Here is a 25,107-nt window from a genome sequence, read left to right as displayed (position 1 = left end):
TTGAGAAATGCAGCAAAATTCTCACCTCAATGGAGCAGTGAACAGGCAGGGACAGTGGGCTGCTGCATTATGATTGGATGAATTGTTGAAGAGGTGGAGCCACTTTTTTATATGACTTTGTTTTTTGAAATATGCACTGCCACCAGAGCATTTTCTGTCTCAGTCCTATATGGAGTTTGCAAGTGAATTCCAAATACTGCAGCCCATTGTATGATATTTGCTTGGTGATATGGCCCATTTCCATGTCTACATATACTGTAAACAAAAGCACAATCATATGGTTACCTTATTTCAGTTTTATATAATTATTGTGTTTACTTTTTCCTTTTGTTTGTTTGTTTGTTCATTTTTATCGAAATGGCTGGCGATCCTGAACAATCTCACGGAGCAGATTCCTCAGTGTTTTTCAAATTGGAGTCGCCTGCGCTTAGATTTAGTCAATCCAGGGAAATTTTATTAAATGAGACAAGTGTTTTTAGAGGAAGCATTCAAAAGTCTCCTGAAACATTATGGCCATTTCTTTGATTCATGGAGACTGAAGTCTGAACTTCAAGTCCTGTTTTCAAATTGTGACTTGCAGTAAGCAAGTACCAAGTGTTGCAGATCAACGCCCACCTGTGGAAGCTATAATGGCTTGAAATATAAATGTAATACACATAGCCTGTATGAAATAGCCCTGCAGGGATCACACAGCAGGAAGCTGCAACCGCCCTTTCTAAGAAGTCTCCCCCCATTTGTTTTGGTCTCTATGACTGCTGTTTCACATTTGGCCCAACAAGCCAAACTTTGAAAGGTGATGCTCCAGTCACTCCCAATAAGCAATTCAGACCAACCCTTAAAAGTATTTTATTTTTGAAAAAAGTCCCATTCCGTTCTAATGTTTAAAACTTTGTCGACTCTTATCTCTTTTATGTGTTCCTGAGCACAACTTTGAAAGAGCAATATAATGAAATTGTCTATAAGGAAGTGGTTGTAGGACACTGCACCAGTGGGTTGTTATCACAATTTATTTGACAATGATGTATTTGGTGAAAATCCATTATGGTTTATCTTTACAAGAAGAAATCAGCAGTGGAAACATCTCACTGGGGCCGTACATTTTACAGTACTACTGTGCTCCTGGACACAACCCCCCCCTGGTGTCCTTATCTGAAAACTTTGAGTCACTAGAGCTTCGCAGCAGCTGAGTCACTACACACTTCTACACCCCCAGCATGAACAGAGATCTTAAGACAAAAATTAATGTAGATGACATGTAAAGCTGATACCTTATGATATAATATGAGATGTGAGGATTAATTATGAACATTAACATTAGTTGTTGGTAAAGTGTTTCTCTCATAGCCTCAGCCTTGTTTCATGTTCTTTTGTTGTGTTTCATGGCCAGGGGGCATGCTGCAGGGAAGACACCCTGGAACTGACATTTAGTTTCTTTCTATTATATTTATTCTGTTGTGTGCCTGTTGAATTATGAGGAAGAAAAAAACGATTTCAATTATTTTATTTTAATGAACATGAAAAAGTAAAGTGACCAAAATGAACATGTACAGGTGATAAAACAGAGGAACAAATGAGATAAGGGGAAACAGATGATGATTCCATTCATGTTGAAATAAAAGAAACAAGGATAGGACAGCATGGCTCAGAGGTAGAGTCGCTGTCCAGCAACTGAAGCAGCCACTTGAGGATTTTTTTTTTGTGGTTTTTGTGGCTGGTTTAATGAGAGTATGTCCCATCCATCTCCAGTGCCATGTAAGACAGTGAAGCTGGATGATAGAAAATGTAATCAGAGCAAAGATTTTTTGACATAGATGGTGCTTCCGTAGCTTATTATATTACAATTGTACGGTTTATATTGTCATCTCTTTTTATAACTTCCTGAATTTTGAATAATGTCATCCAGGAGGACTTTGCTGTTTTTCTTTGCTGAATGGAGCTGCATGTAATGCAGCCCATTCCTTCCCAGTTCCAATCCACCCAAGTTAATTCAAAGGAAGACGGTTGTTTATATAATACAAAATGGATGACTTGTTCCTTAGTTAATTTGGGTTTGAAATTGTCCTTAATGCTAAAGCTGACAGCAAAGAAAAAACACACCAGGCATTACAAAGCAATGTTATCCATGACATTAGTCTATCACAAACATATGCACGCGCGAACACACACACACGCGCGCGCGCAGGGGCAAACAGCTTTGTAACACATTGTTGCAGCTCACTGATTATCCTGACACATAACTGTAACTTGCATACGTCCATTGCAAACAGACATTAACACACACACACACACACACACACACACACACACACACGTCTTGATGCGGCTAATGGTGGTTCTAAATGTCAGCCACACCAGGACATGTTTTTTTTTCTCATTTATTACTGTCACTTTGTGTGTGTGTTTGTGTGTGTGTGTGTGTGTGTGTGTGTGTGTGTGTGTGTGTGTGTGTGTGTGTGTGCGCACGTGCATGTGTGCACGTGTGTGTGCCTGGGAGTTGGGGGTGTGTGATTGTTATGTCATTTATATTTTTATTCTAATGTGGATCACAATTAACTTTAAAGAAGAAAGAATGCAGATTGTGAGAATTCATTGATTATAAATTGAAACACATCATTTTGATTGGAGAGACCTGTTTTTGTATTCATCTGCTGTGAGTTTAAATGATATTGTATGTTTTTAAGCAGTTGCCACCATTCTAAAAAAATTGTGACTCCAGAAGAGAGTTCAACTGTTTGCAGAATGAATTGCTCCATTACAAACTGAACAAGCTGGATTTTGTTGACAACATTCACTGGGAAAAAATAATGCTAAAAATACTGCTAATCCAACACGAACATTTCCTACATGCTGCCTCTTTAAACTTTGAATGCATTTAATGATTTTTTTTATATTGTGTCATTTTGTTACCTTACAGGAAGGCTTGTCAGTGACCATATTCAATTATTATTGTTCATCAAAAACACATCTTCAAAACCAGAGGACTGTCATTTTTGGTGACTTTCTGCCAGCAGATCAGCTTGAATTATTGTGGGGAGTAATGGAACAATAAGGAGCAGCCACATTGAGCTGTAGATGAAAAGCTGCAGGCGACGCACTGAAACTTCAACATCTCAGAGAGGGAACTGACTCCTTTCACTGTGCCCTGCTGTTTGTAGAATCATGCCACGTGCAGCATAAGATCAGATCACCGTTGTTCACGGAATGATGGTGGAAATAAAGGGAATGATTTCTTGACTGCTTCATTAAAAGGAAGATAGTTTATTTTGCTGCCCCATGACTGTGGAAATGGCAGACAGAAACAACAGGTGTTACCAGCCAGGCCTGACATCTGAGGGTTTTTAACTTTGACATTAATTTCGTGTCTTTGCGTGATTGTGTAACCTAGGAGAGACATTGCCGTTGGCGACTTCCCATCAGATAATGCTACGGTTCAATGCGAAGAGTGGCCAGTCAGCTAAGGGCTTTCATTTCGTCTACCAAGGTAAATCTGACTCTCTATTGCTGTCTAATACAAAGATGCACCATTGACATTGAACTCTGCTGTGCTGTGTATATATATATATATATGTACATTGATATATATCACATATATATCAATGTATATATATATATATATACATTGATATATATCACATATATATCACCACATCATTCTCTTATGGTTTCATGTGTTTTTTGTAGCTGTGCCTCGGACCAGTGACAGCCAGTGCAGCTCAGTGCCGGAGCCTCGATACGGCAGACGTATCGGGTCAGAGTTCTCAGCCGGCTCTGTGGTTCGCTTTGAGTGCAGTCCTGGATATCTACTGAAAGGGTCCAGTGCTATCAAATGCCAGGCTGTGCCAGGTGCCCTGGCTCAGTGGAATGCAACAACACCAACCTGTATAGGTAACCCAGCAAGCAGGGACTGTCCTCACAACACTGGCTAACATCATCCACAAGTTCTAACTATTGACTAAACATGTTTTAAGGATGTTGATATTTCACTTTCTGTTCCTATCAGGTTAAATCTTCACTTAGACAATATTTTCTATCTACAACTTTCTGTTTTTAGGACGTTGTTGAATATTTGATCTGTTGCCTCCATTTTTGAGAATGTTCTCTTGAATTTAGAGACTTGGGGAACAAATTAAAAACTTTCCATGAAAAGCATTACTAGAACACTACACGTAATACGCTCATAACATTTTCAGAGCAAAAGATTTCTAGAGCACACTTGTGATGCTCTGAATATGTAACCTGCTGACATATACAGCTCAGTAAACTAATTAGTCCTTAGACTCAGTGAATCATCCAGAACTGCATGAGTTTGGAATGCGGTCTTCATTCGAACACATAAATGTATGCCTGCATTAAATCGTTTTCTGCTGAGAGCAAGCCATGTGCAAACAGCTTCAACTGTCACCCCAGTTTAAACCATAAATATGGTAATGTTTGTTATCCTATTCTCTCTCTCTCCCTGTAGTGGTAATTTGAAGATCATATTGTCCCTGGGTGTGCAAAGCTATATTCTAAAAACCTGCCTTATCTGTTAGCCATTTAGTTAATGAACTTTGCTAAGAAATCTATATTCTGTGTCTTCATTGTAGTTCCCTGCAGTGGCAATTTGACTGAGCGTCGTGGCACAATACTGTCTCCTGGCTATCCAGAGCCCTACCCAAACAGTCTCAACTGTCTGTGGAGGATCCATGTCAGCGAAGGGGCAGGAATCCAGGTAAAGATATCACACACGCTTATAATTGAAATAAAATGTGTACAGTAACTATGGGAAATGAACAATAGATAACTGCTGTTTAGATTCAAGTGATGACGTTTGCTACCGAGCACAACTGGGATTCTCTGGAGATCTACGATGGAGGAGACATGACAGCTCCTAAATTAGGATCATTTTCTGGTATGACAATGAACTACACAAACACACTCTCATACACATGTACGTGCACACACACACACACACACATACACACACACACACAACTCACAAACCTTTGCAGAGATGTTCAAAAAAACAACACAGAGATCTCTGATGGATGAGATATGACAGTTCTTAAAGTATAGACACATGCGCTCACACACACACACATACACACAGATTGATAGATACACACATATGAGGGTCAATGATAAAGTAGATATGACAGGTCTTAAACTGTAGACAAACGCATACACACAGAACACACTGGAGATCTATGATGGATGAACCATAATACCAACAATTCTGATATTTTCTTAATTTTTTTCCCTTCCATGATTGAGGTAGTCAGGGAGATGAATAGAAGAAAGGAAGGACAGAGGTGGGGGGGTTACTCTCAGTTTGAGTGAAGGAATGCAGAAAAAGAAGAAAAGAGAGAAAGATGGAGAAGACAGGGAGGGATAAAGACTGATCTAACCTTTTACAATTTCCCAGCAGAGTTTCCCCTGTGACCTGCCCCAAGCACATACCTGTCACACACCTATCACACATAAAACATGCAGCGCATAGGCAGTGCACACATACCTGTCTCACTCACACACATACACTCACACACACACACACACACGCACGCACACACACACACACACACACACACACACACACACACACACACACACACACACACACACACACAAATGATGGTGCCCTTCTCAAGAAGGCTCACCGGGGAGCTGCCCACTAAAACCAAGGTGATCTGGTGTCAGCCAATGAGCACTGGGGCAAATGAGGGCGGCTTCACATAAGGATTCTAAAATGTTACCTATCCGTGGAGGTTTAGGGGTCTTTCAACTTCAGTACCAATAATTTCCCAGCTGGATTCAGGATTTGAACAAGATACCCACTTGCTGAAAATTCAGGTGTATTCTTAAAGCTATAGTGCATCGTATTTTTATGTAAATGAACCTACTTTACATTCAAGCCCTTGAAAAATTAATTCTCACAATGCTGGTTTAGCTCATGGCAACCAGATCTCTCTCTGTCCATGTCACAGTATATGAAGTTTGTGTCCTTGGTGACAATCTCCTTTCACCAGGAGGAGGCCCCTGCACATGTACCATGAGCAGAGCAGGAGAACCAGGAACTTACATAGGCCAGGAGAGCTTCTCCTACTCAAACTCACATGAATGTGGATTGTTAATTGTGTGGCTCTTCTGGACCTCCCTAAGGCTATCCTGCAATCGTGAAGTGGTCCAGCAAAACTCACTCATCCTGTCATGTCTTCTTCATCATTACAGGAACTACAGCTCCTGCCCTTCTTAACTCTACATCCAATCAGCTTCTCTTACACTTCCAGAGTGACATCAGCGTGGTGGCAGCAGGCTTTCACCTTGAATACAAAAGTAAGTTAAATCTTTCAATACGGACAGTTCAAGTAAAGACTGTTGGGTTGAAAAAAGTGAATACCTGCTGCAGTGAGACAATGAATGCATGAATATTGGGCTTCTTTTCACCAGGAAGTACACATTCACTCAAACACCCATGGACATACACAGCTGTGTGTGCACACACTCACACATAGCCAAACTTCCTACATCACATGACAAGTCAGTGACCTGAACTGGTACTCTTGAAGAACACATACACACAATCACACACACAAACACACGCACACACACGCACACGCACACACTATATATAAATGCTTTAGCTTGTGTCATATTGCCCATTATTCTGAAAGAAAAGCCCTTAAACTGACAAACACATATACTCACTAAGTTATAGACATAAACATTAACAACCTGCAATTACACACATGCACACCTGTCAGGTCACGACTATGCTTTTCAGTCCTTTGTAGTTGTTTTAGCTTAGAATCACTTCTAGATCAATGAACATGTCCCCTTTGTGAGTCTGTGCTAGGTGTGTGTCTGCTTTCATTTCTGTGTAGTGTCAAGTGCGCTACATCTTTGCTGGCTTGTCTGTCGACTTGCCATCACTAGGAATGACAACCTAGAGGAGTGGTCACTGTGTTTACCAAAGCTATGACTGGATGTGAAGTTAGTTCAAATTCAAGAATGTGTGTGATTATTAAAGCAGAGGAAAATAGTCCTCAGATTGAGTCATACGGGGACTGCTACAGTTCACTGGTTCACCTTCTGAAACTAAACATTACTGCAGTGTGTCAAAATGTGACACTTAAATTCGAAGTATGTCCCTTTCTCTGTGGTACCATAAATAATCCTGAGGTTAAAAATAGCATGAAACAAGACGCTCTAGTGTCTTTATGTTTCAGCAGTTTTATGCCTCATGTTGGCCACATACATTGAGAGTGGTGCAGGTGATTTCTTCTCTCTAAAGTCTGCTAGTTCCCGCTTCTATAAAGAGTTGAGTTAGGATGTTAGACTGTCTCACGAACTTTGGGATTGACTCCACAGTTAACTCACATCTAAAAATCAGAATGTACTGTATGAATGTGAATCTGTGAAATGACCTGGTAGACGTGCCAGTCAATCATATAATATATTACGTAACAAAAAAAAACAAGTGTAAGGCTTCTTTTAACATTTTATTCTTTTGCTTTGTATGTCAGCCTTGATGCTGAATACCTCATTGAGACAACAGAAAACACGATGTGAAGCAGCTAAGAGATGTGTAACGAGTGAAAATAATATTAGACGGTTTAAGTAAAGAATACAAAAGGCCTGAGGGGCAAACACAGACAGATCTATGTTATGTACGGCATATTCTACAGGAAAATAAACCTTTTAATCTGTCATGTGGCAAAACCAACAGAATACTCCCATGCCTCTTCATAATACAGCTTAGCATGCTAACCATTTCCTTTTGTCACAGAAACCAGTCCAAGTGCTTTGTTGTTTCAGCCATGCCTTAGAAAGTAGATAATACACAATATTGCTACTGCACCACTACAAGAGCTCTCACAAGTGTTAAATATAATTCTGTTATCTCAAAATGAGTGCTAGCTCTAACTTTGTACCAAGTTAGCCAGGAAGGCTATTCACAGGGAGTCTCACCATAATTTATACTCTTATATTTTGTTCTTTGTTCCAAGCAGGACATTTTGCAGCAAACAGACAATATTCACCTCTTCAGAAGTTGATCGGAACGTATGCTAAGATTGAAATGTCTCCATTAATCACTCATTTTATTCTCTCGTGACATTAGTGAAAAGGACTAACATTCCCAAAAGTGTTGTCCACGCTTGATAATTGTCTCTGTGTTCACATCAAACTTTAGCTGAGAGGAGAACACATTCCCCAGGTACTTCAATGTGTCAACATCCAGCTAGCCTTGAGTTATTATTTGTTTCTATAATCTATCATAAATTCTTTAATTTTTGACATCCTCAAGTCAAAAGACTGCTAATCACATCAGTGAACAAAGACGAGTAGGGCACAGCCATGGTTTGACTCTGTGTTTTCAGATAACTTCATCAAGTAGCTTCCCTTCTTTCGAAGACCTGCAGCTGTCTGTATAAAAAATAAAAAGTGAGAGGGAAAGAATGCACTCCTTCACTATACTGAGAGCTCTAATCTCATGATGAACTAAAAGGGCGTAAAAATCAGCCAGGTAGGTTTTGCATAACCCTGCTGACATAAATCATTTTGCATTTTAAATCAACCAATGAAGGTGGAAACAACCTCTGTGATGGAGGTAATCATTTTGAACTTAAATGTTTTGAATGGTGGAATTATTCCTAGAACGGTGTGAGTATGATGCTGATTTGTCACCGTTCTCCTGTATACACAGAAAAGATACAATTGTGTTTCTAAAAATGCCTTAAAAATATATGTCAAATGTCCAAGCTTCCAGATTTAGCCTGTTGTATAGTACAAGATTACCCTCCATCGCCCGTTATAGCTATTGTGCTGCTGGAAGGTGATGTTTCAGTTTGTATAACTGGACAAAAATCATCTGCTTGGGACACGTGATGGTATTCTCATCATTTTTAGCTGACTAAAGAGTCTTTTTCACCCCCAATGGACTGAGTGAGACATTGCTCTGTTGTCTGTCCTTAAGTAAACTGAAGCAGAAGTCTAGTAAATCCAGCCAGTTAGACTTAAATGCTGACACCATCTAGTTGTAGTCTAGTGGCCCAAGTGAGGTGGATTGTTGGATTGTCATCGATTTACAGGGCATCTCTGCTCTCTCACAGAGAAAGCAGTTTGCAAGCTCAGAGATAGAGAGAGACAGAGAGAGAGACAGTCACCCAAATGGAATAGTTTCATTGATCAGTTGTCATGACACCCTGCTGATGCTCTGCCCAATAATACACAGAGTACGTGTCAGCCTCCAAGTTACTCTCTCATGCAGCTTTTTCACTTATGCTCCATCTAAAATAAGTACCCTTCATGCTGACACTCATGTACCAGTCACGCTTGCACACATGCTCAAAAATGTCACACACAGGAGCTGGGACACTTAGATGTTTGTGTGTGCGTGCATGTGTGAGATTGTGAGCTCTGTGGGATCACATCTTTTAGCTTGTAGGAAGGTAGATAATGAACCAACACGACCACATGCACACACGCACACACACACACACACACACACACACACACACACACACACACACACACGCACATGCAAAGACACACATCCTCCTTTTCCATTCCTCTTCCACCCCTGTGTTGCCATGGTAACCACTCTAGGGTAGTCTCCTGCGGAAGTTTCCACGTGAAACACACATGCAGATCCAAACACAAGCACGCACATGCAAACACACACACACACAAGCACGCACACGCAAACAGACAGACAGATACACTCCAACTGATGCTATTTGATAAAAGGCTTCCTTCTGTCGGCGTATCAAATATTCGGGGCCAAGACTTCCTCTTCTCTTTTCTTTTTTTTTTGTTAACAATCAGATTAAATGCTTCGGACATGAGAATGGAGTCAGACAAGATGTCTGAAACTGAACTGTTTCACAACTTGCATATGAATCTAGAATAACTATGAAAACTTCATCATCATCATATGATGAAGATGTGCCTCCAGATTGAATTTCTGCCGGTACATTTTGCCTCTTGTGCTCTCCACAGGGACTGTTTGCCTGCACAGAGCATAAGCCCGCTCAAACACGACAGGTCAATACAACTAGCTCTACAAATTGAAACCAGAATGCTTCAAGCCCCACAATCGTGTCCCTCACCTACACATTCTGGATTATTACGCAGATGTCTGTTTATAGAGATTAATGCGCTGCAAACACATGCCATAGTAATTAAGCAAACTGATCTGCTCTGCTTTGCTGTTGTTGTCTTTTGGTAAGTGTGTGTTGAAGTCAGGAGGGAAGACAAAACCAAGTTGCTGATTGCATGCAGGTGTGGTAGGTCAAGGTAGAGGATGACTCTCAAGTGCACCTAGTGTTGCTGCTGCTGCTGGTGATGTCTTATGTAATGGTTTTAGCTGGTCATGATGACTTGGTTAAAAAAGTTAAAACAGCAATATGAGTTTTGCAGTCCAAAAATCCAAGAAGTGATTTTCTTGACAGTTTAATGAATTGTTCTGAGCCTGGTTTATTTGTTTGACCTATTTAAATTAAATTCTGGGAAAATGTGCTGAAGGATAACCCCATTAATCTTTTTCCTTTTCCCTTTTCATTAATATTTCAACGTTACATTTTAATATGTGATGTGCTGTTTCTTTGGAAACATCCTTTAACGAATAAAACCTTACTTGATTGTCTTAATATTTTCAGAGATTTGTTATTTGCAATAATAGAGCAGGCGCTAAGTCTGATCTCTGATTTTATCCTGTTCTCTCATGTAGCGGTTGGTCTCACTACCTGTCCAGAGCCAATGATCCCAGCAAATGGTATTAAAATGGGAGACAGATATATGGTCAATGAGGTGGTGGCCTTCACCTGTGAACCAGGGTACACGCTACAGGTAACACACTCACACTGATAAACTGGGCCTCAAACAAGAACACTATATACACATATACATGCTGAAATAATGGCTTTTGTGTCTTTGGTATTAATTTCACAGGATAACTGATATTTAAATGTTTTGTGTTTGCTAAAGGCAGACTAAATATTGTAAAGCAATGTTCACAAACACAGGAAGCTGGAATTGGTTTTAAAGGAATCCAAATGTTACACTTGTACTATAAAAAATATGAACTGTTCTCTTCTTAAATGCAATACAATTCACAACCTTAGACATTCTGTCCAAGAAGAACCCTTTTCTATTCTAATATTTCTTGAAACTAATCTATTTTATACCACTTTCAGGGCCACTCCCACATTTCCTGCATGCCTGGAACTGTGCGTCGATGGAACTACCCACCTCCTCTTTGCATAGGTACACACACACGCACACACACACACACACACACACAGTGCTTTGGCCTCATTTGTGTAACGAATTAACAAACAAATGATGCACTGTATGCATGAACATATGCTGAACATAGCAATAGGTGCAGAAAGTTACTATTAGATTGTGAGATCTTCATTTTAATCATGACAGCACAATATCCTTGAGACTTAAAATCTGCCAGTTGCCGGAACAGTTGCAGGACAACACTGACATTAACGTTCAATCTTACAAGTGAACTAAATGATGAACCCGGGGGATTTTTTTTAATGATCATCTAATTGATATATTTAATTTTATTAGCTTAAAATCCCATTTCAGGATGTAAGCAACTTCTTAACTGACATCAGGTCAGTGATCTTTAAAATCAATGCGCTAGCTGCTGGGTACAAGCAGAGTTGTGTGCTGGAAGCCAAGGCCGCCCAACTTCTGCTGTAGTGTTAAAGATCTGATTGCATTGATGCTTGTATTAAGACCTGAATAAAATATTTGATAAAACTTGTAGCAGGTCTGGAAAGTCAGTTTCATTTAAACTCAACCTTGATATGTCAGGATGAACTAAATTCATACATGAAACTCCAATATCTTCTACACTGATCATGTAGAAGAATTTAATATCAGTTTTTTATGTTGTTGAAAGTTGTTTATGTGAAAACGTGTACATCTTGTATGCAAGACAAATTTTGAAAGAACATTCTGACAATAAAGAAAAATGAAATCACACCAACATTAAAAAAGTTAATTAAAGACACTATTTTTGGGATATGATGTTTAGGTTATTTCCCCTGATGCTTTAATAATTCTGATGTGGCGTGCATTCCATTCTGTGTTAAATTACCACGTATTGCCCTTCTGCGTTCAAAGTTTATCCCAAGAATACCCCGTAACATAGATAGAATGTTTAATGGTAATTCTGATAATAATCTCAAGTATATGAATTTCAATCTATTTCTTTTTTCTCTAAATATTCAAGCAGGTCAATCAATATTATGGTGTACATGTGTATGTTCCCCCTGCTGCTTCAAGCTGTGTTTTCCCCCATTCTTGGCTGGTTTTCCATGGTGTAACCGTGCTTCTGCTGAAGCAAAGAGGATTAAATGATGATTTCTGCAGTGCACTGCTCATGTGTTGCCCCTTTTAACAATGTGTTTGCTGTTTCCTGTGTTGTCAGCTCGTTGCGGCGGGGTGTTATCTGAGATGAATGGTGTCATTCTTAGTCCAGGTTTCCCTGGCAACTACCCCGGCAACCTGGACTGCACCTGGCAAATCACCTTGCCAACCGGATATGGTAAGTATTATGTGATGGCTGAGGAGTCCTTTAAAGGATGTGTCACTTTCAGTTCAACTGTTTATGAAGTTGGGAAACGGACCTACTTTGGTAAAACACAATTTGAAAGCTTCAACAATTTTTCAGTTAGAGGCAAACACACGGTGGCTGCTCGAGGATTACAGTAGCTAATGTGACTTTCACGATGTTTGAATCTGTTTGCGTGCATGATGTGCATGTCACAGGGATAGACACGTATTTCTATGCACGCCCCACCAAGCCCTGAAATCGAGAGGCCAAAAAGCACATTTTTTCACGGCTCAAATATAAACTCAGTTCATTCATTTATTCATTCAGGGTCAGACAACAACATTGCATTGAATGTTTGCGCTTTGTCTTTATACATTTTATGCTCTACTTGCATAATAATTTGCACACTCACTGATAGCATTCATGTCATGGTAAGTGTTTTGTTGAAGGCAAGATGGCTTCTCTCAGTTTACTTGAGGATGTTTCACCCTTGAAAATTTTTTAGGAATGAACCCTGTTGCCTACAATACAGCGCTGAGGTGTAGAATTTTGTCCAGTAATATGTCACATAAAAAAATGTATGGACACACCAGTTAAAAAAAAAAAAAAGACACGCTGTTATTTTAGATTCTCTATATATTGTTTGTTTTGTTTTTTGTTTTGTTTTTTTGCTTTTTTTTTCCCCTAGGAGCCCATATTCAGTTCCAGAACTTTTCTTCTGAAGACAACCATGACTTCCTGGAGGTCCGGGCAGGACCACAACACAGCTCTGCTCTTATTGGACAGTTTACTGGCTCACAGACTCCACCTCCTCTGCTGAGTACTACCCATCTGACCATCATTCACTTCTATAGTGACCATTCAGAGAACAGGCTGGGGTTCAAGCTCACATATCAGGGTGAGTTCATTTGGGATTTGGAGATGAATACAAAGTCACAGAGAAAATATGCTCTTTCCAATAGAAAGATGCCAAGCGAAAACAACATTTTTTGATGTATTAACATTGATTATTTTCTCAGCACTGGGAGAAGATCACATGTTAGGTTGAATGACTGAGGATGAAAATAAATGTTTTTCTTCATATTGTCTGAATAAATTAATATCTAAATTGTGTGGCCAAATTGTAAACCCTACTCAGCTTCAAATAATAAAACCTAGGATGAAAAAAAAAATATTGCTACAAGGTTTTGAGCTTTGATCCATGGATGAGTCATTCTCAAGGCTCAAAAACCTTGTGGCTGTCCTCTCATCATTAAAAGAAATAGATTGTTAGTTAGCTATGAGAGACTGGCATCTTGTCTAGCAGTCATTATTCATGGCCCTAAGTGTTTCACATCAAAGACACAAGAGTTGCACTCTGGGCATGTATCCCAGCACAACTATAACAAGGCATACCAACGTACACATAAGCTAGCTCACGATCACATGCATGTAGTAGTATTTTCCCATTCTCTTACAATTTGCAATGACTAAGTCCCCTCACTTTGCAGTTCTATTCACTGCTACGTAACTCCCACCCTTGGTGTGTGGGACGGATCTGTGCATTATAGTCATGCATTTGTACCAGACACTTTTCTTTTAACAGTAAAGCTCCTGTACACTGGTTTATGCTACTGTGACGATTGTGTTGAGATGAACACAACTTGCAACTGCAATCTGGATTTGTGCTTTCAACCCTGCACCACTGGAGAATACAAGCTGTGGTTCTCTGCTGGCCAGGGAATTTTAGCATTCAGCTGGCAAGAATGTTCATGTGCACATCCACCTCAGTGGGATAGGTGCTGGATATACGCTATAACGTTTCATCACAGATTTGATTTCTGGAAGCTTAGGTTGTTCCCCCCAACTCTCAAAGAAAACAAAACATCCCCCCCAAAAAAATCACTGAAAAGCGATCATAGGTGAATTTGTATCGCTATTACACTTGACTCCATCACCGTTTCCAAAACATAGACTGAATGAAGGCGTAATGCGAATTTTTGCTCAGTCAAATGACAAAGTAGTAACTTTAGCTGTGGTGACAACAGGATCTGAGTTTACATGATTGCCTCAAAAATAGAAAAATTAACTCGGAATGCAGCAGGTGCAACTCTAAATATTGTGACTTCAAAGACAGTGTGTTTGATATGAAAAGAGAGTATTCCGGTGTTCACGGAACTGACCATCGAGAGATATTTTTGTTTGTCTAAACTTGCTGGCCTCGCCACAAACTTGCCATCAAGAGAAAAACAGGGAAAAAAAAGTCCTGAAATCGTTTTCCAATTTAACTGCACACCAACCACAGCAAATAAGCCTGTGTTTAAATGCAGTTGTGAGGCCCGACACTTACTCGAAGTCACAATGGCCTGTCGCTTCAGCCTCCTTGTTAAACCTTGGTTAGACTTTGATCCTGCTTACTGCAGACCGAGTGAGTCAGGGAGGCTTTTGTGCTACGAGCGTGCTGTTCCTTCTCTCAAGCCTTCTCCAACAGCTTTTTCCAAAAGTCAGTCACCTCTGCTGTCTGTTAATCACACATCCAATGGAGGCGGCTGTGGTGCCATGACTCTCATGCAGAGTGAGAGGTGCCCTAAATAGCGAGTCTGTAAAGCAGATATAGCCTTAAACAAGAGCTGGTATTCCATGTATATAAGTGTGTCAGATAAGCGTGCAGGAGGATTTCTCCAGCTCTATTGATTTTTCTGAATTGTAGCCTATGTGGGTCATAAACTAAGTCTGTTAGTTGTAAATAGTTTGAATTCAGTGAATCACAATTTTCATTTTGTAATCATGTTTTGTGAATGTAAAGGCACAAGATGCATGAGGGTACGCAATAGGGTAAAGACAGAATTGCGTTTATTTGTGTTTAACTGTATTCAGCTTGTTCCTTTATGTGTGTTTCCTTAAGCTGTCAAAGCATTTCTACATTGCTACAATGTCCTTCATTCTTTTTCCTGTCGCTCCACAGCCTATCAACTTCAGAACTGCCAGGATCCTTTTCCTTTCCCTAATGGTGACATCATCAACACTGACTACAGTGCTGGCCAGTCCATAACTTTTCAGTGCTACCCTGGTTATGTTTTGATTGGACATCCCGTCCTGACTTGTCTGCATGGAACCAATCGGAAGTGGAACCACCCATTCCCACGCTGTGAGGGTAAGGACTACAACCAATGTAATAAAGCTTACTTAACCTCAAACTTGGAACTTTTAGGACAGGTCATTCTCACCCCCCCACCTCCCTCTCTCTCTTTATCATTTCATATATCTCCATCAACTCTCACATGTTTGACAAAAGTAACACATTTGCAAATAGATAATTCAGTTACTTTCTGCCTCAACAGCTCCTTGTGGCTATAATATCACAGCTGAAAATGGGACGATCTATTCACCGCAGTACCCCAATGAATACCCCAACTCCCAAGACTGTGGCTGGCTCATCACTGTTCCCCACGGACATGGAGTTTATATCAATTTTACTTTATTGCAGACAGAGCCTGTCACCGATTACATCGCTGTCTGGTAAGTCTGAACGCACTTGACTATATGTGGTCTTTTTTTTTCAACATTGACCTTTATCCTGAGGCTGATTGCATCACTTACAGATAAGTCTTGAATGTACTAAAACTTTGCCTTCTCTCTGTAAACCAATAAGATGCTTTTATAAGAAAGTTGTACCAGCATTAACCTTTTTATTTATCCCTCTCTGCTGCTTTTCCCTTCACACACACACTCCTCACGAATACAGTGTGGGGATTTTTTTTTTTCTGATCCCTAGTATAACTTTGCTTTTACTAAAGTATCAGTAAGTTGTGTTTTGACTTCATCCTACAGGGAGATGCTTGAACACAAATGGTTCTGTGCGTGGTGTGGTTGGTGCACAGGGATCGTAACACCTTAATACATACAGTATATACTCTGTTATGCATACACTCTGACTCTCTCCTAAAGTAATATTTGGATTCAGTACGGGGGTAAGATTGTAATACAGAGAGTGTGAGAGTCATGCATTTACAATGGGACCACTGACCAATTCAATCTAGTTCAGTACCATGGCCATGGCAGACCCAGAGAGAGCTCTGTAACTCTGGCAGTAATGATGAGATTCAGTGGGGAGTGACAAATGTAATGAAAGGAGTAGTAGAACTGGGTTTACAAATCCACAAATCCAAATCAGTTCAAGAGATTATTTTTTTCTCTTAATAGTTGTGGTATGCATCGTGTTTTTGTTTTGTTTTTTTTAATAATCTTATTGAGTTAGAGAATTTATATGGGATAATAAGATGAAGTGTGATTTTTGTCATTATATGGCATAGGAAACACCATATGCGGTGTTGAGTGAGGTCACTCTTTTAATTTTCAGGCTCAGTCAAGCCCTAAGGAGTGAGCGGATGAAATGCAGACAGTAGGAAAGTAATACATTCGCAGTGGCTGACTACTCGCTTTCAATCTCACCAGCCACCAGAGCCCTAGATACTGGTATGGAGAGGCATAATATCAAGTTATTTTGCAGTTGCAAACTTATTTGAGTGATTTCTGTGTTTTTAGCACACTCCACAGGGAGCAAAATTATAAAATCACATTCATAGCCTGTATGGTAGAAAGGACATCTGTCATGTGACATTCCTGATAGACTGTTGCAGCGCTCAGTCTAGTTACATCTCAAAAACATGAATATATTTAGAAGTAACTGGGGGCTGAAGAGAGGAGTGCTTTTCACTGACCCAGTGGAAAACCATCTTGCTTCCAGGTTCTTAGACAGATTTAGACTTGGTGATCCAAAGGTGTAGTGCCACAGCCATGTAAAGAGACTGCTGAATATCTGACTATGAAGAATTAAAGATAAAGTCTTGATTTATTCATATTATTTGATTTATCAAACATGTTTGAAAGATAGGACTGTCAATCGCTTGCAGAAATACCTCAGAATGAATCAGAAGGCAGACTGCAACCAGGGGGACAATGATTTAAGTGTATTGTCCTCTGAGCTCTCTGTGTTTTGTCTGACTAAAGCCCAGTACAACCTAGAATTACAGTCATCTAATTACAGCTGGTATTGTCTAATAAAGGTATCATGCTGGTTGTATTAAATATGGTATCTAATTACAGTAGCATATTTTGGATCTAATATGACATTGTGATTGATTTGTAATTAGACAAGAATCTTGTAAAATGGTGTCCAATAATGTCATTGGACCCCTTATTGGGTTTGTAATTAGAAGAAAGAGTTTATTGTGGGTCTAATATGACATTTATATGTGGTGCCTGATTAAAGCATATGTGTGTGTGTGTGTGTATATATATATATATATATATATATATATATATATATATATATATATATATATATATATATATACACACATATATATACACATATATATGTATGTGTATATGAGTATTTATGTATATATATGTGTATAAGTTTATATATATGTGTATAAGTTTATATATATGTGTGTATATATGTATATTTGTGTGTATATAACCATGTGTGTACAATATATACATCTATGTATATGTGTGTGTGTGTGTGTGTGTGTGTGTGTGTGTGTGTGTGTGTGTATATATAAAACCATGTGTATCTACACTATATGCATTCAATCAGTATTTGCAATCAAGTTGAAATGATCAAGTCTGCATTTTACAATATTTCTCATACTCACTTTTACCATTCGCACTGGATATTTTAACAGTTGTGCTGACGTCCCCCTTCAGCAGCCATCCCTCTGCGGTTGCTCATTAATCATGTTGTAGTCCTGCTAGATGTCTTGTCTTGTGCAATAAGACAATGTTGGCTATATACCATACATCACTGATGTGTATCTGCTGCTCTGTGTACCCCTGGGTATATATGGAGACAGCTGCATCCAGATGGGACTGTAGCCAACATTTCACAGGAACAGTTGTGTTTGGCTTGCTGCCGAACATTACTGAACCATGTTATATCCACCAGAGAACACTCGTCCTCGAGTCATAAGATTTGACAAAATCTGTAGCAGAATTGATGGCAATATTTTAGTGTGAGGGATGCAACAATTCCTTGGTGCACTGAGGTGATACACAGCCGTCATCTCTGCTTGCTCATTGCTTCATTTTAGGATCTGCTGGCAAGATCGATAAGCTGGGGCCTAATTGGTTTTCAGGTTTTGAGTGATAGAGAGTATTAATGAATGTTTTCATCGATGTCATATGCCCACGACATGTTGACTACCCAAAAACTGTCATTCACCCCCCTACTTTCCATCAACTGGAAGTGTACAGTTGGATGACTGGTCTCTGCTCTCTCCTACTGTATAAAAAGGAAACCAAAAATAAAAATCACAGATAAGGGTTTTACCATCTTGTTCTCTTTATGTCATTTGGATATACACAGAAGTCATTGGGGAGAGGAGCTGTATCAAGGCTGTATCAAGTCCTGCCTGGTTCAGTCATGAGTGAACAATTTAATGAAGAAAAACTCATTAGGAATTTAAAATACATAGGCAGGGTTATCGAAAGTTACCGCAGCATCTCATCCCAACTTTCTCATGTAGAAGTCTCAAACAGAAGTCTGACAGCGCCTTCGCTACTACCAGCTCCTCTCTCAGTGGAGCTGTCAATTACAACACCTCAACTGAGTTCCCCCACATTACATAACTAACTGAAATCAGATGTATCATCAAAAAATAACCCTTGATCATGGATTGGAGTGATAAGAGGTATGCAGAATCATAGAATAAATTAAATGAAATTGATGAGTACTTTTTAAAAATTTTGGCACAAGTCCCATCCTCTAGCAGGAAGAGATATGATACTTCACAATACTTAAAAAAATAGTTTAAATGTATCACCTAACATTTAGATTTTCTCTTTTAAAATAGTCAGTGTACCATCTCTTTGTAACTCTCGCATATTGCACTGCCAGCATCAGGACATCAGTTTGCTTTGGAAAAAAAAACGATCCACTTCCTCATTTAATGTCCCTGGAAATGTTTTGGCATCTTTTACCTCAAAGGAAAGAATTCTCTGTCACATTGTGTCGTGCCAATCACCTGTAGCTGGAGTCATGTTCATTTCCAGGAAAGCCTTGCACAATATGTCATATCAGAAGTGGAGAATCCCACCAGCATTGTTTTACTCTTAAACTAACATTAAATGGCTTGAAGATACTGAGTTCATGAAAGGTCAGTAACCAACTCAAGCTAAGTCTAGCGCTTCATTGTGCTGTTGGAAATTTCTTCACTTTTCAGAAATAAACATGAATTATAAATAGTGTGTGTGTGTGTGTGTGTGTGTGTGTGCGCGCGCGCGCGTGCATGCATGTGTCTGTACCTCTATCGTGGTTTTGTATTTTTCAGACAGGAAAAATGGAGCTGCAGAATTCTTAAATGACCCAAATAGCACATTTTGATTCACTAAATGAGCTCCAACACCTTCAGAAGACCTTGAATTATTGAGGAGCCAAGAGATTCCTGGCACTCTTCATGAATTAAAATTTCAAAACCCTTGTTTAATCCAATGGCATGTTCATTAAAAACCTAAAACTGGGCATTTAGGAACTTTAGAAAATGTAACCTCTCAACAACATTCAATAATTAATGAGTGAAGTTAAGCCTTTTATCCAAGGGCTTTGTTCAATTAACATGTTTGAAATTAGTGAAAAAAGCAAAGAAAGGAAAAAATAAACTATTTTTACTAACCTTACACCTCAGTGAGCAAGTATGTGGATTTATCTCGTATTAAGAAGGGCTGATTCAAGTTTCTCTTCCTTACGGTAATCAAATCCAGTCAGCGAAAGCAGAACACGCGCCTACCAATTCAAAAGCTGTTCATTCTATTCCTAAACTTTGACCTCCCTTCAGAGCTGAACACATCTAAACACCAGTCAACAGTTTGTTTATTCAGGCTGACACTGATAATCAAATACAAAGGTGATCAGCTGTCACTGCCTATTTTCTTTGCACTCACTTGTTTTCTGTGAGTAATTCGATAATCAAATCACGCCCGAAGGCTCTGCATTATTTGCATGGATTTTTCATGACTATTGAATCTGCAAATGCAGCTGGTGGGATAGCTATCGCGTTTTCAGATGTTTCGAATAGATTATAAGCTAAGATGGTGATGGTAGATGAATCAGAAAAATCCTTACAATTCTACAGCGCTGACCTTGGCAAATGCTGGGTAATTTCATGTTGTGCGTTAATAAATGACTGTCTACAATTAAAAAAAACAGTTTGTATGCATCTACAAATTTCTGATAAGAGCGGGATTACTCAAACTTGGTAGACTAGTTTCTCTTCCTTTTTTATTGCAAATGTATAATTCTACAATTTGAAAAATAAAATAAAATGTGTTATAGTACTTCGGCTCTGGTGCAGCTGCTAGTGCAATTTCCCTGGCGGAACATCCAAAAGGGATTAATAAAGTAGTCTGTCTGTCTGTCTGTCTTGTCTTCACTTTTTCTGGTGCTGCTGACTTGGGACTATTAATAGACACTCAATTTTCTACAGATTTCAGATTTATTTGATTTTCGTATTCATGCGCTATTTAATTTGATCCTATAAATTCAGGGAGCTGTATTATTTATTTATGTATTTAAAATTTAAGAGGAAATGATGCTGAGAGATCCTTGCACTTGTTTGAAGATAATATTAAAAAGTGCTCTTGGAATTAAAATTGTGCTTAAAATAATTTCAACAGAAATGTGTGTAGGTTGGTGTTTTTCAAACAAATGACACCAGTATTTATATATCTAGATATCCTGCTCCGACTTGTGACATGTTAACTTGTCTGTGTAGCATGAACTTACTCCAACTTTGTCTTCATTCAGGGACGGTCCAGATTCATCTAGTCCTCAGCTGGGAGTCTTCAGTGGTAACACAGCGTTAGAGTCGGCCTACAGTTCCAGCCCAAACGTCCTGATCCGCTTTCACTCCGACTTTTCGACCGGAGGCTTCTTCATACTCAACTTTCATGGTACAGATACACATTACCTTCAGTACTGTTTTTGCATCCACAAATGGAAATATACAGCATGTATTTAGGATCTGATTTACTCTGTGAAAAAACACAGGGGAGGACACCAGAGACAGAGGCAGTTTTCCATTGCCGGTTGGTTTGGTTAGGCATCTAAATTCTTGGGTAGGTTTGAAATAACAGGGACTGTTGTTCGCTCTACTCTCCAGCTTACCGTCTGAAGAAATGCCCTCCTCCCCCTGTTGTGGAGAATGCAGAGATAATCTTTGAAGATGAAGACTTCCAAATAGGTAATTATCCTGACTAATGATAACAAAATCCATTTATACAGCTAAAAGTATGCAGATGAATAATAATCTGTATCCACAGCAAAATATCTATAAGAAACAGCTCTGGTTCAAACACCTGAAATCTCAAGATTCAGGGGTTCATTTCATTTTCAAAAATTAAGATGAATTTTTACCTTTTATTGGTTTTGCGCCTTCAGACCAAATAAGATTATTTTTGCAGAGACTGGTAACCTCCATTTAGTTGTGAATTACCGGTGCAGCAAATCCGTCCAGAGCATTCTTCAGAGTCAGCATGTGTGTGTCTCTGTTACACACGAGGTTGAAGAGACCAGCTTCTTTTAACTGTGACAGTCTCACTGTCATGATAGTGTCCAATATGAAATACACCCAAATTAAAACATCAATTTTGGCTGGTCAAGATATAAATTTTCCCTCAGCTATGTTTGATATCATTTGATTTTAAGTTTGATGCTTATTAAAATATATGATTCGCTTGATTCCGAGTTATGAAGCACTTGAAATCCTTGCTGTTCGACCAATGACGCCGGTGATGTAAACAGTGGCAGCGCCATTCTAGAGTGTTGATCTACTAGGATGATGTCACATGATTACACGGCAGCCCAGCGGCATCAAGCCTGCACCTGTTCACAGCAGACTGAAGCTGTGAGCCAGGACCAACGCGAGCAAGTTCATTATACATAGAACTCTGGAAAGCCCTCAGATTATTGGAGTGAAAGTACTGTTAATTCTACAGTCACAAAACCTGCCAGGATGGGGGTACCTCTGACACAGCGCAAGTTTTGTTTATGGTCTTTTTAATCAAATCAATTGTTTTGGAGGGTTTGTTTGTTTGTTTTTTGCATAAAAGAATTCTAGCGGATTTCTCAGCAAGTTATACCAATTTGAACATGTTCAAAGGGTAAGCATTTTTGATTTTTCTGAGTGACAATTTTAGAATTACACAGAATGTCCAACTTTTCAAAATGGAGCAACATAAAAAAATCAAGCTCGAGCTGGAGCTCTCTAGTTTCAGCTGTGGATGTGGTTTTCAGTCACCCTGTCACCATCGGATGTATACTGTATGATTTTGACTCATTGCCATTTTGCATGTTTTAGGGGATATTGTGAAGTATCGCTGTTTGCCTGGATACACACTTGTTGGAAAGTCGGAGCTTATGTGTACACTCAACTCCCATTTGCTCTTTGAAGCCCCAGCACCATCATGTCAAGGTAAGGCAGTTTTGTTTTCCTAATGTTATATGAAATTAAGATTTGATTTGTAAATAATGTTTAGACAAAAATAGTTCACAACTTTCCATTCATGTGATTGAATGCATCCTGAGTGTGCAGTTGGTGTACGTGCCGTTGGTCACACATGTTTTGACAGTGCTCAGAGATGGAGAAAAGCACTGAAGTTATTCCCAAAACTGTAGAGAGCAGACTTGAAGAATGCAAAATATCTATCTGATAGCTCTTAAATGCAAGTGAAATAATAACAAGCATATTTTTCTGTTAGGTATGAGCCAGACAACTGAAACGCCTTCTGCCTGGAGCCCTAGACTGTGTCAAATGATCTGAACGTATAAAATTTAAGAATATGTCTCTTAGTTTTAAATAGAGCAGTTTTGGATGTTCCTAAAACATGATAATAATAGATGTATTCATCCTGCTGTTACGAATATGGAACAAAGTGCTCTGGTAAATATAGTCATGTCTGAAAAAAGCATTTTCAAAGAATGAAACGCATATTTTATCAATTTAATGTAGCACAGCTTGTCTGTGAAGTTGAAAATGTTGCACCAAAACTTCTGGAAAAAGATATTCAGCTACTTTTTTTTTTTTTTTTAATTTTCTTATTTAAGTGTTAAGAGTTTGTGGAGTTAAAAAAAAAAAGTTCAGCATATATGTTGTACCAGACTTAGCCTATCCATGAGTTGTCAAAGCGCTGATGCGCAGGATGATGAGGGTTTTTTTTCTATGAATAGAATAAATGAGAAATAAGAGCATTCCTGTTAGTCCTTCCATCTCTGACGTCGAGACTCAGGAGGACAGAAGTACTTTACCCTTTCAGTAAGTAGTAATCAACAACTTAATGCTTTGTTGCAGCTCTTGGTCTTTCTATGAGAAAACCAAATACTGATTTCAGTGACTACTTTATTTTCTTGCTACACTTGTTCACACGTGTTGAAGACATGCTGAGCCCTCGCTATCCTTTTTCCATTATAAAGCTGGAGAACAAGATAGCCTCACTGTAACAATAGAACATCCAACCAAAGTGCTCCATTAGATGAATTTGAGTTCATCTCCCTCCCTGTGAAATTCGGCTCCCAAAACAGTCATAATGCAGGACAACTGTGAAGGCATCAGTTGCATATCTTGTTCTCAAGGCTGATAAATGTTCAGCTCTTAAAGGCTGAGAACACTGAGCCTCCATGCAATTTTTTTCGAGCATCAAACAACCAAACAGTTGCCAAGGTGAGGAAATTGTGTAAAAACCTAAATTCAACCAAGAAAAAGGCTTTTTCTTGCAAGTGTGTCTGTGAAACTGCATTTCTGAGAAAATCGGGTAGGTAAACAAGAACATAGCCATGAATGATTTCAAGGATGAGCACAGAAAAAGATGGTGATGCTTGAAGCTAGAAAAATATGTCATTGTTCTGACCATTTGAACTTTTGTATGTTATTCCTCCAGCCCAATGCCCAGCGAATGAGGAGCGGTCTTTGTCATCAGGCGTGATTCTAAGTCCCGGCTTCCCAAGCAACTACCCCAATAGTCAGACATGCTCATGGCTGCTGCGTATGGTTCCAGGTACAGTGTGTATGGGGGAGGATTTATGTGACCTTGTTTTACACCTCGTTTCCACATAGATTTTTCTGTTGTAAATAATTCTGCTCCAACAAAGAAATGCGTTTCAGTATGGATGGAAATACCACCTGATTAGCTCAGAGTAGGAGTAGTTTGCTGCCTCCTGCTCATGTGGAATGTGTGTATGGAGCACAAGACAGACAGCTGTCGAAATGGCAAGAGCCCGTTAGTCAACCCCTAGCTTGTTTTTGCAAGCACACTGTTCATATTCTCTCCAAAATCTATGTCCAAAGTTCAGTTTTTCAACCTACTATTGTGGAAATGAGATCTAAGGATTGTGTGTGTGAGGAGGTGAAATGGTCGTTTGCACATTTGTGTGTGTGTGAATACATGCAGTGCAGAATGTGCTTGTAGTCAGTGTGCGTGTGTCTGTATATAGGAGCAACGATAAATGTGAAATATACTGTGTATCAAAATGGTACTTCTGAGAATGCAATTATTTATGGATTGTGGATGCTTTG

The 25,107-nt window shown here is 39.2% G+C and overlaps 1 protein-coding gene across 2 annotated transcripts in view; it reads left to right on the top strand.

Annotated features, from left to right (window-relative positions):
- LOC147269485 (CUB and sushi domain-containing protein 1-like) overlaps positions 1–25,107 on the top strand; it is a 406,566-nt gene that overhangs the window by 318,218 nt on the left and 63,241 nt on the right. For both annotated transcript variants that reach the window (XM_086185701.1, XM_086185692.1), the window contains exons 35-49: positions 3,386–3,481; positions 3,682–3,885; positions 4,587–4,711; positions 4,795–4,891; positions 6,208–6,312; positions 10,709–10,827; positions 11,175–11,244; positions 12,431–12,547; positions 13,245–13,454; positions 15,501–15,689; positions 15,877–16,054; positions 21,345–21,490; positions 21,700–21,780; positions 22,897–23,010; positions 24,473–24,589. In XM_086185701.1, the coding sequence (XP_086041827.1) occupies positions 3,386–3,481; positions 3,682–3,885; positions 4,587–4,711; positions 4,795–4,891; positions 6,208–6,312; positions 10,709–10,827; positions 11,175–11,244; positions 12,431–12,547; positions 13,245–13,454; positions 15,501–15,689; positions 15,877–16,054; positions 21,345–21,490; positions 21,700–21,780; positions 22,897–23,010; positions 24,473–24,589 (1,968 nt within the window). The remainder of the gene's footprint in view (positions 1–3,385; positions 3,482–3,681; positions 3,886–4,586; positions 4,712–4,794; positions 4,892–6,207; positions 6,313–10,708; positions 10,828–11,174; positions 11,245–12,430; positions 12,548–13,244; positions 13,455–15,500; positions 15,690–15,876; positions 16,055–21,344; positions 21,491–21,699; positions 21,781–22,896; positions 23,011–24,472; positions 24,590–25,107) is intronic.

Source organism: Aulostomus chinensis, chromosome 2, assembly GCF_037954235.1.
Source record: "Aulostomus chinensis isolate RoL2024-O1b breed Wild chromosome 2, RoL_Achi_v1.0, whole genome shotgun sequence".
Taxonomy (NCBI): Eukaryota; Metazoa; Chordata; class Actinopteri; order Syngnathiformes; family Aulostomidae; genus Aulostomus; species Aulostomus chinensis.
Note: the sequence above shows the minus strand (reverse complement) of the source record. Positions and strands in the feature narration are given on the sequence as shown.